Source organism: Mus pahari, chromosome 7, assembly GCF_900095145.1.
Source record: "Mus pahari chromosome 7, PAHARI_EIJ_v1.1, whole genome shotgun sequence".
Classification (NCBI taxonomy): domain Eukaryota; kingdom Metazoa; phylum Chordata; class Mammalia; order Rodentia; family Muridae; genus Mus; species Mus pahari.
Genome location: NC_034596.1, coordinates 314,822 through 328,036, shown reverse-complemented (window position 1 = coordinate 328,036; position 13,215 = coordinate 314,822). Strand labels below are relative to the sequence as shown.

The 13,215-nt window shown below is 48.7% G+C and overlaps 1 protein-coding gene across 3 annotated transcripts in view; it reads left to right on the top strand.

Moving 5' to 3' along the window:
• The window catches only part of Plb1 (phospholipase B1), a 126,154-nt gene that overhangs the window by 107,369 nt on the left and 5,570 nt on the right, over positions 1–13,215 (top strand). For all 3 annotated transcript variants that reach the window (XM_021202165.2, XM_029541184.1, XM_029541185.1), the window contains 7 exons: positions 3,674–3,725; positions 4,589–4,669; positions 5,732–5,797; positions 6,207–6,301; positions 7,587–7,665; positions 8,708–8,812; positions 9,288–9,383. In XM_021202165.2, coding sequence (XP_021057824.1) covers positions 3,674–3,725; positions 4,589–4,669; positions 5,732–5,797; positions 6,207–6,301; positions 7,587–7,665; positions 8,708–8,812; positions 9,288–9,383 — 574 coding nt within the window. The remainder of the gene's footprint in view (positions 1–3,673; positions 3,726–4,588; positions 4,670–5,731; positions 5,798–6,206; positions 6,302–7,586; positions 7,666–8,707; positions 8,813–9,287; positions 9,384–13,215) is intronic.

Genomic DNA, 13,215 nt, shown 5'->3' with positions numbered 1-13,215 from the left:
ATACAAGCAGCCTCTGTCCCTGCTGGCTCCAGTCCCGCCTCCTGTCTCTCGGGGACATGAGTCATCTGTTCAGAGTGGCACGCAGCTCTGTGAACCGCTCAGTTCACTTCCTCTGCTTTTCTCTGTCTTGTCTCATATCCTTGACAGTTGGCTATCGGGGCCCCTCACATAGCACAGCAGTGGTGGTTTTCCCTGGGCTCTCTGTTGACAGAAGCCCAGGTAATGAAAGTTGAAATGCCTGAGTGGGTTCGTGGGCTTCCTGCAGGAGCAGAGCGCAGAGCATGCTGGGTACTTGCTTTGCAGGAGGATTGCTGTTGTGCTTCTGTCACCAGGGAGACGGCACAGGCTTGACTCGCTGCTTACAGAGAAAGTTCCTTTTGGAAGCCTAAGCAGGACACAGGGCTCAGTGTGAATCTCCATGCCACAGAGCCGTGATAGCTCCTCAGTGTCACATGAGGAAGAATGTCTTTGTCTACAAAACACTGGGCTCTGTGGGCATTCTAGCACCTAGTGATTATTAGGATTACTATCCTGAGCATGGAGCTCAGGCTTTAGGGCTGGCTCCTCAGTCTGTTAGTGCTCCTCCTCCTCCTCCTCCTCCTCCACCTAGTAACTGTCATGATCATAGAACCCAGGCTTTGTTCACTAGGGCCTGATTCCTCAGTCTGCCAGTGCTCCCACTCCTCCTCCACATAGTTACTGTCATATGCATGGAGCCCAGGCTTTGATCACCAGGCTCTGTCAGTGCTCCTCCTCCTCCTCCTCCTTCTCCTCCTCTCTTCCCTTCCTCCTCTCTCTTTGGGAGGGAGACATGTATGGACACATGTAGGTATGTGCATTAAGGTACATCATGTATACATGTACTCCTTGTGCTCCTACAAGTTGAGGCCAGAGGACAATGTCATATTCCAATAAATAACACAACACCATTAAGTTTTCAAAGATTTATTTTGTGTGCACGTGTGTGCCTGTGTACTCTCCTGTGCCCACAGAGGCCAGAAGAGAGGGTTAGGATCCCTAGAGCTAGAGATACAGATGGCTATAAGCTGCTTGGCATGAAAACTGAATGCTTGTCCTTTGCAAGCAAACATTTTTAACTGCTGAGCTATCTCTGCAGCCCTCTGATTTTATTATTTGTGTGTGGTGTGTATACATGTGGGAAGTGCGTGGTCATCTTTAAGAAACCAGTTCTCTCCTTCCATCATGGGCTTCCAGGACTCAGACTCTGGGTTTTCAGGCTTGTGTGTAGCAAGCACTTTCCCTCACTGAACCAACTCGCTGCCCTCCCCACTTTGTATTCTGAGACTCGGTCTCCCTCTGAGCCTGGAGCTCACCTACATAGCTAGTTAGCTGGCTAGTGCACTGTCTCTACCTCCTAGGAGATTACAGGGGTACACTGCTACGCCTGGCTTTACAATGGACACTGGGGATTCCCACACAGGTCCTCACACTTGCATGTCGAGCACTTTACCGACCGAGCTGTCACTCTCCAGCCCCCATCCCCCTCCCCTCCCCACCCTGCCCAGCACCTTTTCCTGAGCAGAGGCAGTGGTAGGAGACATCATTGACACAAAGCGTCCAGTGTTGGGGGAAGCAAAGTTTGAATACAGTTTGTGAATCGTTTCCCTTATGTTTACTCTATCATTTATCAGTGTGGGTAAGTATGAGTTCATGGGGGAGTGCAGGGGTGCGAGGGGGATGGGGATCCAAGGATCCAAGTTTGAATCCCTGGCACTCAGGCACTCATGTACACATGAGTCAGGTACACAGAGGTCAGATCTTCTATGTTCAAATCTTTCCTCAAACCTGCAGACTATGTGATCTTGACCAAGTTTCTTAGCATCTCTGAGTCTTGGTTTTCTCCTCTATAATGAGGTTAATCATAGAGCCTATCCCTCAGAGCTGTCATAGGATTAAAGGAGATTAACTTTAGAAAGAATTTAGGACTAAGTACTCCACATGCATACAAAAGTTTGCTGTTATTGGGATATTTAGTTTCACAGTTTTAGTCAACAGCTAACTTCCTTTTGGTTAAACAACAAGCAAAACTCCATTCACTCTCTGAGTTACTGAGAGATAACATAGACTTAAACAGTGTAGGCCCCGTGTCCTGCAGAATGAGTCCATCAAGGAACTAGACGAAGAGTGGCTACCTCTTGTGCGGCCATGTTGCTCATGGCAACAATACAGACTGGGCGCACTCGATACTGGCCCATAGAGTGCTTAGGAAGGCAGGAGAACATTGGGACCTGACTCAGGCCTGGGACCTGTGTGGACTCACAGAGCTGTGGGAACAGCTACAAGGAGAGGCCCTGGGCCGCGGAGGAACAGGGAAATGAGACAGAAGAGCTGCAGACAAGGACACAGGAAGGAAGAGCATGGTGAGGGAGGGCCAGCAAGAAGAAGCTTGCTGAGGGGATGGTAGGGTGAGGGATGCAGAAGATACCGCAGCTCCCCAGGGAACCTAAGGGTTCATCACTGTGAATGCCCTTGAGCCTGACTTGGGCTATTAAAAGTTGCAGCATATCTGTACCTTTACTTTACAACCTATATGTACCTGTCAATACAATCCTGGGTGTGTAAGTTCTCCACATCAGGCGCAGGGATGGCACCATGTATTACACAGACTGTAACCATCTTGCGTTGGCCTTTCTTGTTGGCCATGTGTCCTTTGCTCACCTGACTTCTAAATTTTGTTGTTTTGTAACAGGGTCTCAGGTAGCCCAGGCTGACCTCTAATTCACTATGTAGCCAAGGCTGGTCCTCAACTCCCAATTCTCCTGCCTCTGTATCCCAAGGCCTGGGATTGCAGGTGTGTTCCACTACATCCAGCTCAGTAAGTTTGTCTTTTTAAAGGAATTGGCCTCGTTGAGCTATATTGACCCACAATGAACCATGGATAGTCAGAAGTATACAGTTTGATGAGTCTTTGACACCTGTGTACACATGAGGCTATCAGTGCCATCATGCAGTGAACAGTTGCTCACAGCTCTCCTAAGTCCATCAGTGCTGCAGATAACCATGCTTTATTCCTTTTCATTGCTGTGTGCTGTTCTACCACCACTCTCATAATCGAGTATCTGGAACCTAATAGTATACCTTAATTTACAACAAACAATGGGGTAATGAAAGGAGTCCAGTCCTGCCTGTACTGTCTCTCCTGTCCTGTTGGGAGGGAGAGAAAAGGTAACAGTGTCAAGATCCAAGTCATGACGGAGAAGAACAAATGGATCTGAGGGTTGGGCACTGGGGCTCAGACGGAGGTGAAGGGCTCACCACGCCTGGGAAGGAAAAAGCTGGGGATAATTTAGGAATGTAACTCTTTTCAAAAATAAAACGGATTATTTTTAAAACAGGCACCCGAGTAAGAATGAAAGAGGCTCGGCTTGTAGTGAAAAGATTTGGTAAAAGAGGGAGGAAAAAAAAAAAAACTCTAGTGAGAATGTTCAAATCATAGATACAAGGTCAGTGAGACCCTGGTCCTGCCCCGGGGGCATCAGGGTCTGGATAGGTGTAGCCCCCAGGTCCCTGGCAGCTCCCTGATGAGAAAAAGCCCAAGCAGAATTCTCAAGATTGACTCAGAATGACTTCCATGGAGTTAGTACTCTTGGAGTCCAGCTTAGGGTCTCCATCCCATGCAAGTCTGAAAGTGACTTTTGTCCCTTCTCTCTAGGGACATGCCTGCCCAGGCTCGGGCCCTGGTGAAGAGGATGAAAAGCACACCTGTAAGTGAAGATCCCCTAAAAGCCGCTCTTCTCTTTAGCTGGGGGGTTACAGGCCTGATGAACCCCTCCAGTGCCCCCACAGCTTGCCTTCAGGTGGTATTCAAGGGAGTTCACGGGCACTGCCTGCAGGCACCCTGCCCCAGGGTAGGCTGTAGGTAGGCAAGGTGGAACAAGGAGTTGGCCAAGATGACAGGCCTGGGGTCTTTACCCCAGAGCTGCCTTCCCAGCGCCTTCTTATATAAACACCAAGTTCTAAAAATAGGCTGCCCATTCCAGGCCTCCTCCCTCTTCCCTCTCCAACTCCTCAGAATCCCACTTGCACTTTTTCCTAACACTCTGTTCTTGTGCTGTGGACTCCAGCTGGAGGGACTCAGTTTACGGCGGACAGTGACTAGGAAGCCACAAGTCCAGGGCCTCTCTGGACCTACCCCACCATGCTGACCCCACTGGGTTCTCCCTCTACGCACCCAGGCCCTAGAAGCCCTGACCCTCAAGTTCTATCTTTTGACACAGACTCCTTTGAGCACCTCAGAGTACATTTGAGGAACATGAGAGCCCATGAGGCCTTTCCTGTGGAACACACCCACTTTATCCCATTAAGAGGATTTGGGGGGGGGGTAGAGAAGGTAGTCTGTCTCCTTTGTGTGAGCAGAATCCCCCATACACACACACACACACACACACACACACACACACACACCTTACAGAGGCATGCCCATCACCTCAGAGAAGCATGGAGGAGACCCCACCTCATACTTTGTGTGATACAGAAAAGATGACAATATCTGAGAAGCTGACTGGGTAGCATGGTTAGTGTTACCAGCAGTTGTCCCCAGATTGTAACTCAGGATTTGCCCCCTTAGACAATCAACCTACAGAAAGACTGGAAGCTGATTACGCTCCTCATTGGGAACAACGACCTGTGTCTATACTGTGAGAATCCGGTAAGCCCCTGGCAAGCCTCACTGAGGGCCTGAGAATTAAGCTGCTGCCCCATCCTCCTCACCTTGGGCTCTGACTCATCTCCTTCCCTTTTGAATGCCATACTAGGCTGGGCTCCAGGTGCTTGATTCTACCCAGGCAGCCTCTGGTTTACACAGAGCCGCTGAGACTTAGCTTTCCTAAGTGGTTCCCCAACTCAGAAGAAAGGTCTAGAAGGACCCAGTCTTCAGACACTGAGGTGATGGCCTCTTTGGGACAGAGAGATGGCACTTTCCGGTAGATGGCCAGTGACTCTGTCTTGTGTCTGCTTGGAGTCTGCCTTCTCTTGGAGGGGGAGATAGATGGAGTTGGGAAAATAGAACCAGAGTGAGTGTCCTTGCTGCCTTTCAGGGCCATGATAATCTAAGCGACCAACCCCAGGCGGCTGGCCTGGAGCTGACCCCACTCCTGATGTGTCTCTGTGGGGAAACATGTCCAGACTTACAAGCATTTGGAACCTGTACCTTTTAGACTACATCTTGTTCTAAGCTGGGGACATCCTGTATTTTATTTTGCCAGGAAAAGGCAGCTGCCAGGGCTCTGAAGAGGTGGTGGAATGTTTGACACTGTTGGAGGTGGCAGGCAGCTTGTAGCTCCTTGTGGATCTCAGAGAGTAACTATTAAGAGCCTGGCGTGATTATCTTCCCATGCAGGCTCAGCTCTTCTAGAATCTTCCCTCAGTCCTTTCCCTTACTGTCCAGAACTGGGAGTCTGGGGTGCACGAAGGATCTAACCCCTGGAGCTTTCAATATGACTGGGTCCTGGATTGTAGGGATCACTGGAAACCAGAAGATACTCAGAGCTGCCACTGGATACATGGTGTGGGGAAATGCCTCTCTGAGTCCCAGCACTCCTGCCCCTCAGTGTTATCCCTGATCCTGGGGGCATATGTTTATAAAAAAGGACACCATCAGGTCCCTCAGGCCACGTCTGAGGAATGTAAGAAGGTGGGCAGTCACCCAGCTCGTCCTCTAATTCTTCCTCTCGGAGTAGAAAGCCACAGAAGCCTCCTTTTCCCTATGCAGGAGAACAACCCAACCACAGACTATGTCAAGCACATCCAGCAAGCCGTGGACATCCTCTATGAGGAGGTAAGGATGGGCAGTACTCAGTTTGCTCCCTGGTCCTGCAAGCCACCCTGCTTTCCCACTATTGACATGTGTGGAGGGCCCCCACTGTGGGTGCTTCTAGGCAAGTTGTGTTCGATTCTCTGCAAAACAGCTTCGGACTGGCTCAGAAGCTGGACAGTGGCATAGCAGAGAGCTCCCGCTGGAGCCAGCTGGCCTGGGTTTGAAGGCAACCACTGTGGTTTTTATTTGCCCTGTGACTTCTCTGAGTCTCAGCTTTTCTGCCTAACTAAGAGAGACACTAGGAAGAGTCGATGTAATCATGCAGGCCCCTCCCTGGGTATCCATTTCTTCTGTGGTAATGATGGGGAGGATGAGGTTAGATTGACGACTGCTCTCAAACTCATGGACCCCACCCCTCTGCTTCCTGCAGCTTCCCAGAGTTTTCATCAACGTGGTGGAAGTCATGGAGCTGGCTGGCCTGCACCACGACCAAGGTGGGAAATGTGCCATGCCACTGGCAGTTCAGTAAGTATGCGGGGCAAGGCTGCCTGGGTTGGGCAGGGTTTCATAGGTACATTAGGAGGGAAACAGTGTGGGCAGGGCTAGAAGCCAGGGACTTAGAAAACACTTGGATGTGCTTGGAGAATCACATGCCTCACTACTCCCTTCCCTGGATGGTAGCTTCCCTTTCTATAAAATGAGACACACCAAATGATCTAGAAGACCCCCGGCACTTCTGATTCCAAAGTCCACACTGGCAAGTTTACTCTTTGCAGAGGACAATGAACCCCAAGGGCACCTTGAGTTTCCCTAAAATTCTGGCTCTGCTTCTGAGGAAACCCACAGTGTCTCTAGACCTCTGGATACTTGCTTATAAAAGTAGGAATAAACCCTCCCCAAGAGCAACATCATCAGGAAGTTCGTGTATGGGGCTAGAACAAGCTAGACAGACAGCTTTTACCCCATCCTCAAAAGCAGGGGTCGGAGGTTCTAGCGGACAGGTATCACTGTGGAATGGACAGAAGTTCGGCAGCTGTGACTGAGAAGTCCTATCTGAAGACAAATAGATGTCTGGTAAAGGCGGCTAAGGAATCAAGTCCCCAGGGGGAATGGCCGTGGTTAGCAGGGGAAGCCCTCCAGTTCCTCAGATGCTGGTGCCACACATTTCACCTTGTCCCAGGCTGTCCTTCACACTCTGGACCCCATGGAAACTCCCCAGTGCACAGCAGTGAGAAACTTCAGGCCTGTGGGGAGGAGTCCAGAGGCAGAGCCGCACAGAAGCCTTGCCAGAACTCCACCCAGGCCTTCCCTCATAGTTAGGAAATAATCACCACAGAGAAAGAGGAAAGAGACCTTGCTTCAGGGGCTAACCCTTCCAACTGTAAATAAGTATCCGTGTCAGTCTATGAGAATAGGGCGATGTTGGTTCTAGGCTTCGCTTTTCAGTCTGTGGTCTCTTGGCCCTTTGACAAGCCAGTTTTGGGTGGGAATATGTGGGGGAACGCAGCCGGTCACTTCATGGAGGCTAGAAAGCAAAGCTGGTGGGAAAACAATGGGTGTGACTCTTGTGACTACTTCCTTCAGTTAGTCTCCACCCACTAAAGGCTCGGCCACTGCCCCATAGTGCCAAAGCTAGGGACCAAGCCTTCAGTCCGCACTTACCATTGCATACCTTTTCAACCACATTCCTGAGTTAAGGCTTTTTGACTTAGACCCAAGTGTTTTAGGCATACTTGTGTGTCAAGAAACTTCTGTCAGGAAGGTGTGGCTGGGCCAAGGCAGCCTGAAGACAAGATTTCTTATCTCGTAGGAAAAACTGCAGTTGCTTTAGACACTCCCAAAACCTCATAGCGATGCAGGAGCTGAAGAAACTAAACTGGAACCTCCAGGTGAGTCTGGATGCTCTCTTCCTCCTGGGTGCTCCTTATGGGAGCCCACGCTGTGCTCCCTGAGTGAGGACTCGGAACTTGTGTGTTCAACAGGGCTCGGCTGAGAGCAAACAGCTCCCTAAAAGGAGATCCTATTCCTCAAACTATTTGCCTGGGGAAAGATGGTACAGAGATCTCAAAGGGGCAGTTGAGAGGAAACCCAGCCTTCAGAGTAGATGCCACACAGCAGGGCACTGCTAACCTCTAACCTTTCTGAGGAGAAGGGTCACTGTACCTGACTCCCACTGCCTTCCCCTCCCCCCTCTCCATGAACAGAAACCCTGGTTCTACTAATATTTACTTCCTCAACTCTCTGTCTACCCCCCTAACATGCCTGCATATCAGTGTTACCATTGTTGGCCTTGGGACAAGCCCACCCAAAGCCTGGTTGCAAGCTAACTCCTTTTAATGGGGCAAGCCATCTTCCTCTTAGAAGCCTCCCCCCCTCCCAGCCTCTTCACCTCAGCAAACTTTCGAGAGCAAGTGAGGTGTGCACTGGACAAGCTGTGTCATCCCCTTTTGCCTCCGTATCTCAGGTGAATTGTGAAGTCCTTACTATGGGTATATTTTGTTTAATCCTTTTATATTCTATGTTTTGGTACTTGAGTCCAAAACACATGGGCTCTCTACCCTTGTAGTCCTAAATTCTTAGGCATTTTTGGAGAACTGAGGAGATAGTTGTCCTCATGTGAGCTCAGTCACACTGACTACAAGCAATGAGGGCAGCCAGGCCCATGGCCAATTCAACATCACCAATGACTTAGCCTTAGCCTCTTAGGATAAAACTGATAGAGCCTGGGAATGGAGAGCTCCAGCCAGGGACACCTTGACTCTCTTCCTATTGGCCAGTGTAGGACGGTAAGATACAGTGGTTCATACAAGCAGGACGAGTCCTTTAAGTCCCTTTCTACTGTGGGTCCGCTCCCATCACAACCAACCCGTGGCAGCCCAAGCAGACTCGTCTAACCTTGCCAGTTGGGTTGAGCAGCCTCTCCATCCTCAGAGCGGCATCTCCGAGCTCTCCTATTGGCACCGGTACATGGAGCGTGAGGACTTTGCAGTCACTGTGCAGCCTTTCTTCCGGAATACCTTTATCCCGCTGAATGAGGTAAGCTGCAGCTGATTCTAGGAAGCTTAAGAATGTAGCACTTGTTTTTATTATCTTCTTCCAGCAAGCCTCCCAAAGGTAGAGCTTTTCTTTCTACTGTGTGTGTGTGTATGTGTGTGTGTGTGTGTGTGTGTGTGTGTGTGTGTGATTAGAACTTAAACATTCTTAGAAATAAACAATAGGATTAATAGTGACCAAGTGTCCCTCTCCCACCCCATGTCACCTCCCACCCCAGAATGGAAATCTTCCTAAAATTATTATAGTGTCATTTATTTTCAGGACAGTGTTGAACTAAGAAAGCTATAATAAATGTTCACTTTTTAAAAAAATCCAAAACCCTGGGAGATTTTCCCACCAGTGTCTGGAGCAGGTTAAAATAGGATCCAAAGGATGAAAGGGGACCTGCTGTGTCCCCTGCTGGGTGGGGAGGCTGGTAGCTGAGTCCAGATGTTAACCTCCTTGTCTCTGGTCACAGCGTGGGGGCCTGGACCTCAGTTTCTTCTCTGAAGACTGTTTCCACTTCTCAGACCGTGGGCATGCCGAGATGGCCATTGCCCTCTGGAATAACATGGTAAGTGGGAGTGCTCCCAGGGGAGCACCCTAAGGGTATAAGCTCAGTCCCCCAAGAGGACAAACTGCTGCTATGAATTTTTTCCCCTAAAATTCCACTGTTGATCCTGGTGTATGTGCCCCAGGGCACACGTTGGCTATCCTACCTTCTGCCTAGCCTCCGCAGTGTTGGGGTTACCCACACACAACCGTGCTGTTCGTTTACATGGATTCTAGGACTTTGACTTCATGTTCTTATGCTTACTTGAATTAGCAGCAATCTCTTGCCTCAGTGCCATCCGCTCAGCCCCTAGCAGATCTTCCTTATGCCTGAGTGTGGGAATATATGAGCTCCGAGGATGTACCCTGGGATCAGTTCTCTCCTTCTGCTGTGGGTTTCAGAGGTCAAGTTCAGGCCGTCAGACTCGGATGGCAAGTCACCATCTCACTACCCCACCCCTTGATGCGAAAATGTTTTAAGACATTAGATTTGCTTATTGTGTGTATACACATGCCACAGTATAGATGTGGAGGTTAGAACAACTTTTGTAGGAGTCAGTTCTCTTCAACCATATGGCTTCTGGGTCCCAAACTCGGGCCATCAGGCTCGGCTGCAAGCTCTTGTACTTACATACATGCCCCATGTATACATGCCTTTTTAAAGGGGGTGTGTACATAGACACACATTTGCTCCCAGCATCATGAAGAGAAGAATAGCTTTACAATCAGACTGTGTAAGACGATGGGAGTGCCAGCTGTACATCTTAGGCAAAGCATCTCTCTGTTCACCTGTGTCAATATCTGTGGAGAAACGATACAGAATCAGTTTAGACCAAAGTCAGCCCCATTATGCTTTCAGTATCCAGGCAGAGGTGGCTCACACCTTTAATCTCAGCACTTTGGGAGGCAGAGGCAGGTGGATTTCTGAGTTCAAGGCCAGCCTGGTCTGCAGAGTGAGTTCCAGGACAGCCAGGGCTACACAGAGAAACCCTGTCTTAAAAAAACAAAAAAAAAATCTCCAACTAGTGTTTCTATAGACAGCATCCACACAGCCTGTTCACGCCAGTGGTGACCTATTCCAGTCCTTTCCACTCAAGGAGAGAAACTTATGAAATGAATGTGCATCCCTGGGTGCACAGGGGCAGCTGTTCTTCTTTATTCCTTGCCTATCACCCCTGATCCTGTCTCAGCAAATGAGGTTTTTTTCACGGTCTTTGATCTAGGCTCTATAACAATACCCATCTGGCCTGCATGTTTCCCTTGGTGACTGAACCATCAACCTCTCTGGTCTTTATTGCAGTTACAGGCCAAGGTGTCTGTGCCAATCACTGCTGGGCAGATATTCCTACACCTGTTAGCAACCCCGAATGCTGCCTGAAGCCTTCCTCAGTCGACTCCCAACAACGACTTTCCCCTTAGCTACATTGCCCCTCCTCCCTGGCACCCAAAGTGGCATGGAAGCCTATTCAGCCGCAGACCCAGTTTCTCTTCCGTTGATGTTGTCTGTCTGCACAGTTCTAAAACTTCTCCCTCATATTCTTTCTGCACAGGATTCTAAATTGCCATCAGAATATCTTTGAGTTTCCCTCCACCTGCCTCCTCAGTTTATCTTGATTTTCTGATGCTTTCAATACTGCCTCCCAAATGCCAGAATTATAACTGTATCTGGCTTTGTTGTGTGTGTGTGTTGTGTTTTACTGTTTTATTGCTGGGTATTGAACCTAGGGCATCACACATACTAGATAAGTTCTCTGTCACTCATCCCTGGGGCTCTGTTTACTTTAGTTTTAAAAACAAAGTATTTCAGGTTGCTGTGCATAGCCTTGAACTCACTATGTGGTATAGGCAGGCTTTGAGCTTTTGATGCTTCTGCCTCAATTTCCCAGGGGCCAGCACCCTCAGCCTGGCATTTATAGACTATAATTCCTGAAACTGATTCTGTTTCTTGTTTTGAAGGACAACATAGTCCTCCAGTGACTATGCCACAGCTTGTCTCTTTTAACATCCCTCCACGGAATGGAAATCTATTTCCTGTCTTGTGCTCCCCCAAATCTTAGGGGAATCCACATATTATCAAGAGCCAGGAAAAGCAAAGTTCTTGCTAGTGCCTCCCCAGCTTTCCCTTCAAGCCACATCTGCTTCTAGCTGGGATTCTCCAGGGTCTCTGAGTCTCAGTAGCCAGGCAGATGCTCAGTCATGACCAGGTCCATTGATGCTCAGTCATGACCAGGTCTATTGATGCTCAGTCATGACCAGGTCCACTGATGCTCAGTCATGACCAGGTCCATTGATGCTCAGTCATGACCAGGTCCATTGATGCTCAGTCATGACCAGGTCCATTGGTCTCTGCTGTAAAGCCAGGCAGATGCTCAGTCATGACCAGGTCCATTGATGCTCAGTCATGACCAGGTCCATTGATGCTCAGTCATGACCAGGTCCATTGATGCTCAGTCATGACCAGGTCTATTGGTCTCTGCTGTAAGGTTCTTTGTCTTCTTTTCCAAAGCAGTGAGTCAGCACTCTTTCCATTAACCCAGGTGAGAGAGTTTTGTTCCATGAGATCAGGTGGAAGGGGTGTAGATGTAAAAACAGAAGCTAAAACACTGAGAACACAAGACAACTGTGCTTTTCCAGCCAAACCCAAATTACAAAAAACAAACAAACAAAACACAACAAAAACAAAACAAAACAAAAAACCTAAACTAAAAATCAAAAACCTAAAACCACCCCAGAGTCCCTTGTCCTGTGTAATTTAGGGGAATAATTATAGAGTCCCATGTTTCATCCCAAACCCATCTCAGACATACATCTCTAGCACCCTACCAACTCTCTAATCATCTTACTGGAGCGCCACCTCTAGAGTCATAGCAAACAAATAATAGGCTGTTAGAGCTGGAGGAGATCTGAGAGGTCGCCAAGCCGGGGCACTCTTTAACTAAGAACAAGAGACATGGGACGGCCTCACACAGCCAATTAGTGGCACCACAGAAACAAGAGTCCATGTTTTCCATGTCTTCCTCTGGTGGCCCAGCTATAACATAAACCTTATAAGCACATATGCAGTCGGTGAATTCATGTCTCATAATTAGAGTCCTATGACATAGTGTCTACAGCTTTGACTGATGTTCCCAGGGCACTCTACAGGAGCAACAAATGCACTTTAAGTCACTGTCACTGTATCTTGTGTGTCTCCTGGCTTCGTAACCCACATTTCTTCCTCTAGAGACCTGTGCAAAGGTCAAGACCAGGAGCTGTTTCTCTCCTTCTGAGTCCTATTCTACCACTGCCACACAATACTCCTTATCAGCAAACCCTATGCCTCTTGTTTGGCATCCCTGTCTCCAGACTCCTACCCCTGTACAGCAGTTCTCAACACTGGCTCATATGAGAATCGTCTGGAGCCTTAAATCCTCTGGTGACTTAAATATCATAAGTGTTTACAACCACTTTGGCAAGCTTTTGTGTGTCTAATGATGCTGAACCTGTGTATTTCCTGAGACCCAACAATACTCTCCTGCAGAGAAGAGTCCATTAAAAAGATACATACTACAGTTTTCATAGGAGTACCACACACATCGTTAACTTCAAGCTGGAAATTTCACAAATGTCTATCAACAAGCTGTTGTACATCCAGAAGCCAGAGTATTTCTACACACCTAAACATTATATGCATATGTGCAGCATATGCATACACACACGCATGCACACTCACCTACATCAAAAGCAAGTAGCTAACTGTAAGGCATTAGAAGAAAGCGTCATAGCCGGGCGTAGTGGCGCACGCCTTTAATCCCAGCACTCGGGAGGCAGAGGCAGGCGGATTTCTGAGTTCGAGGCCAGCCTGGTCTACAAAG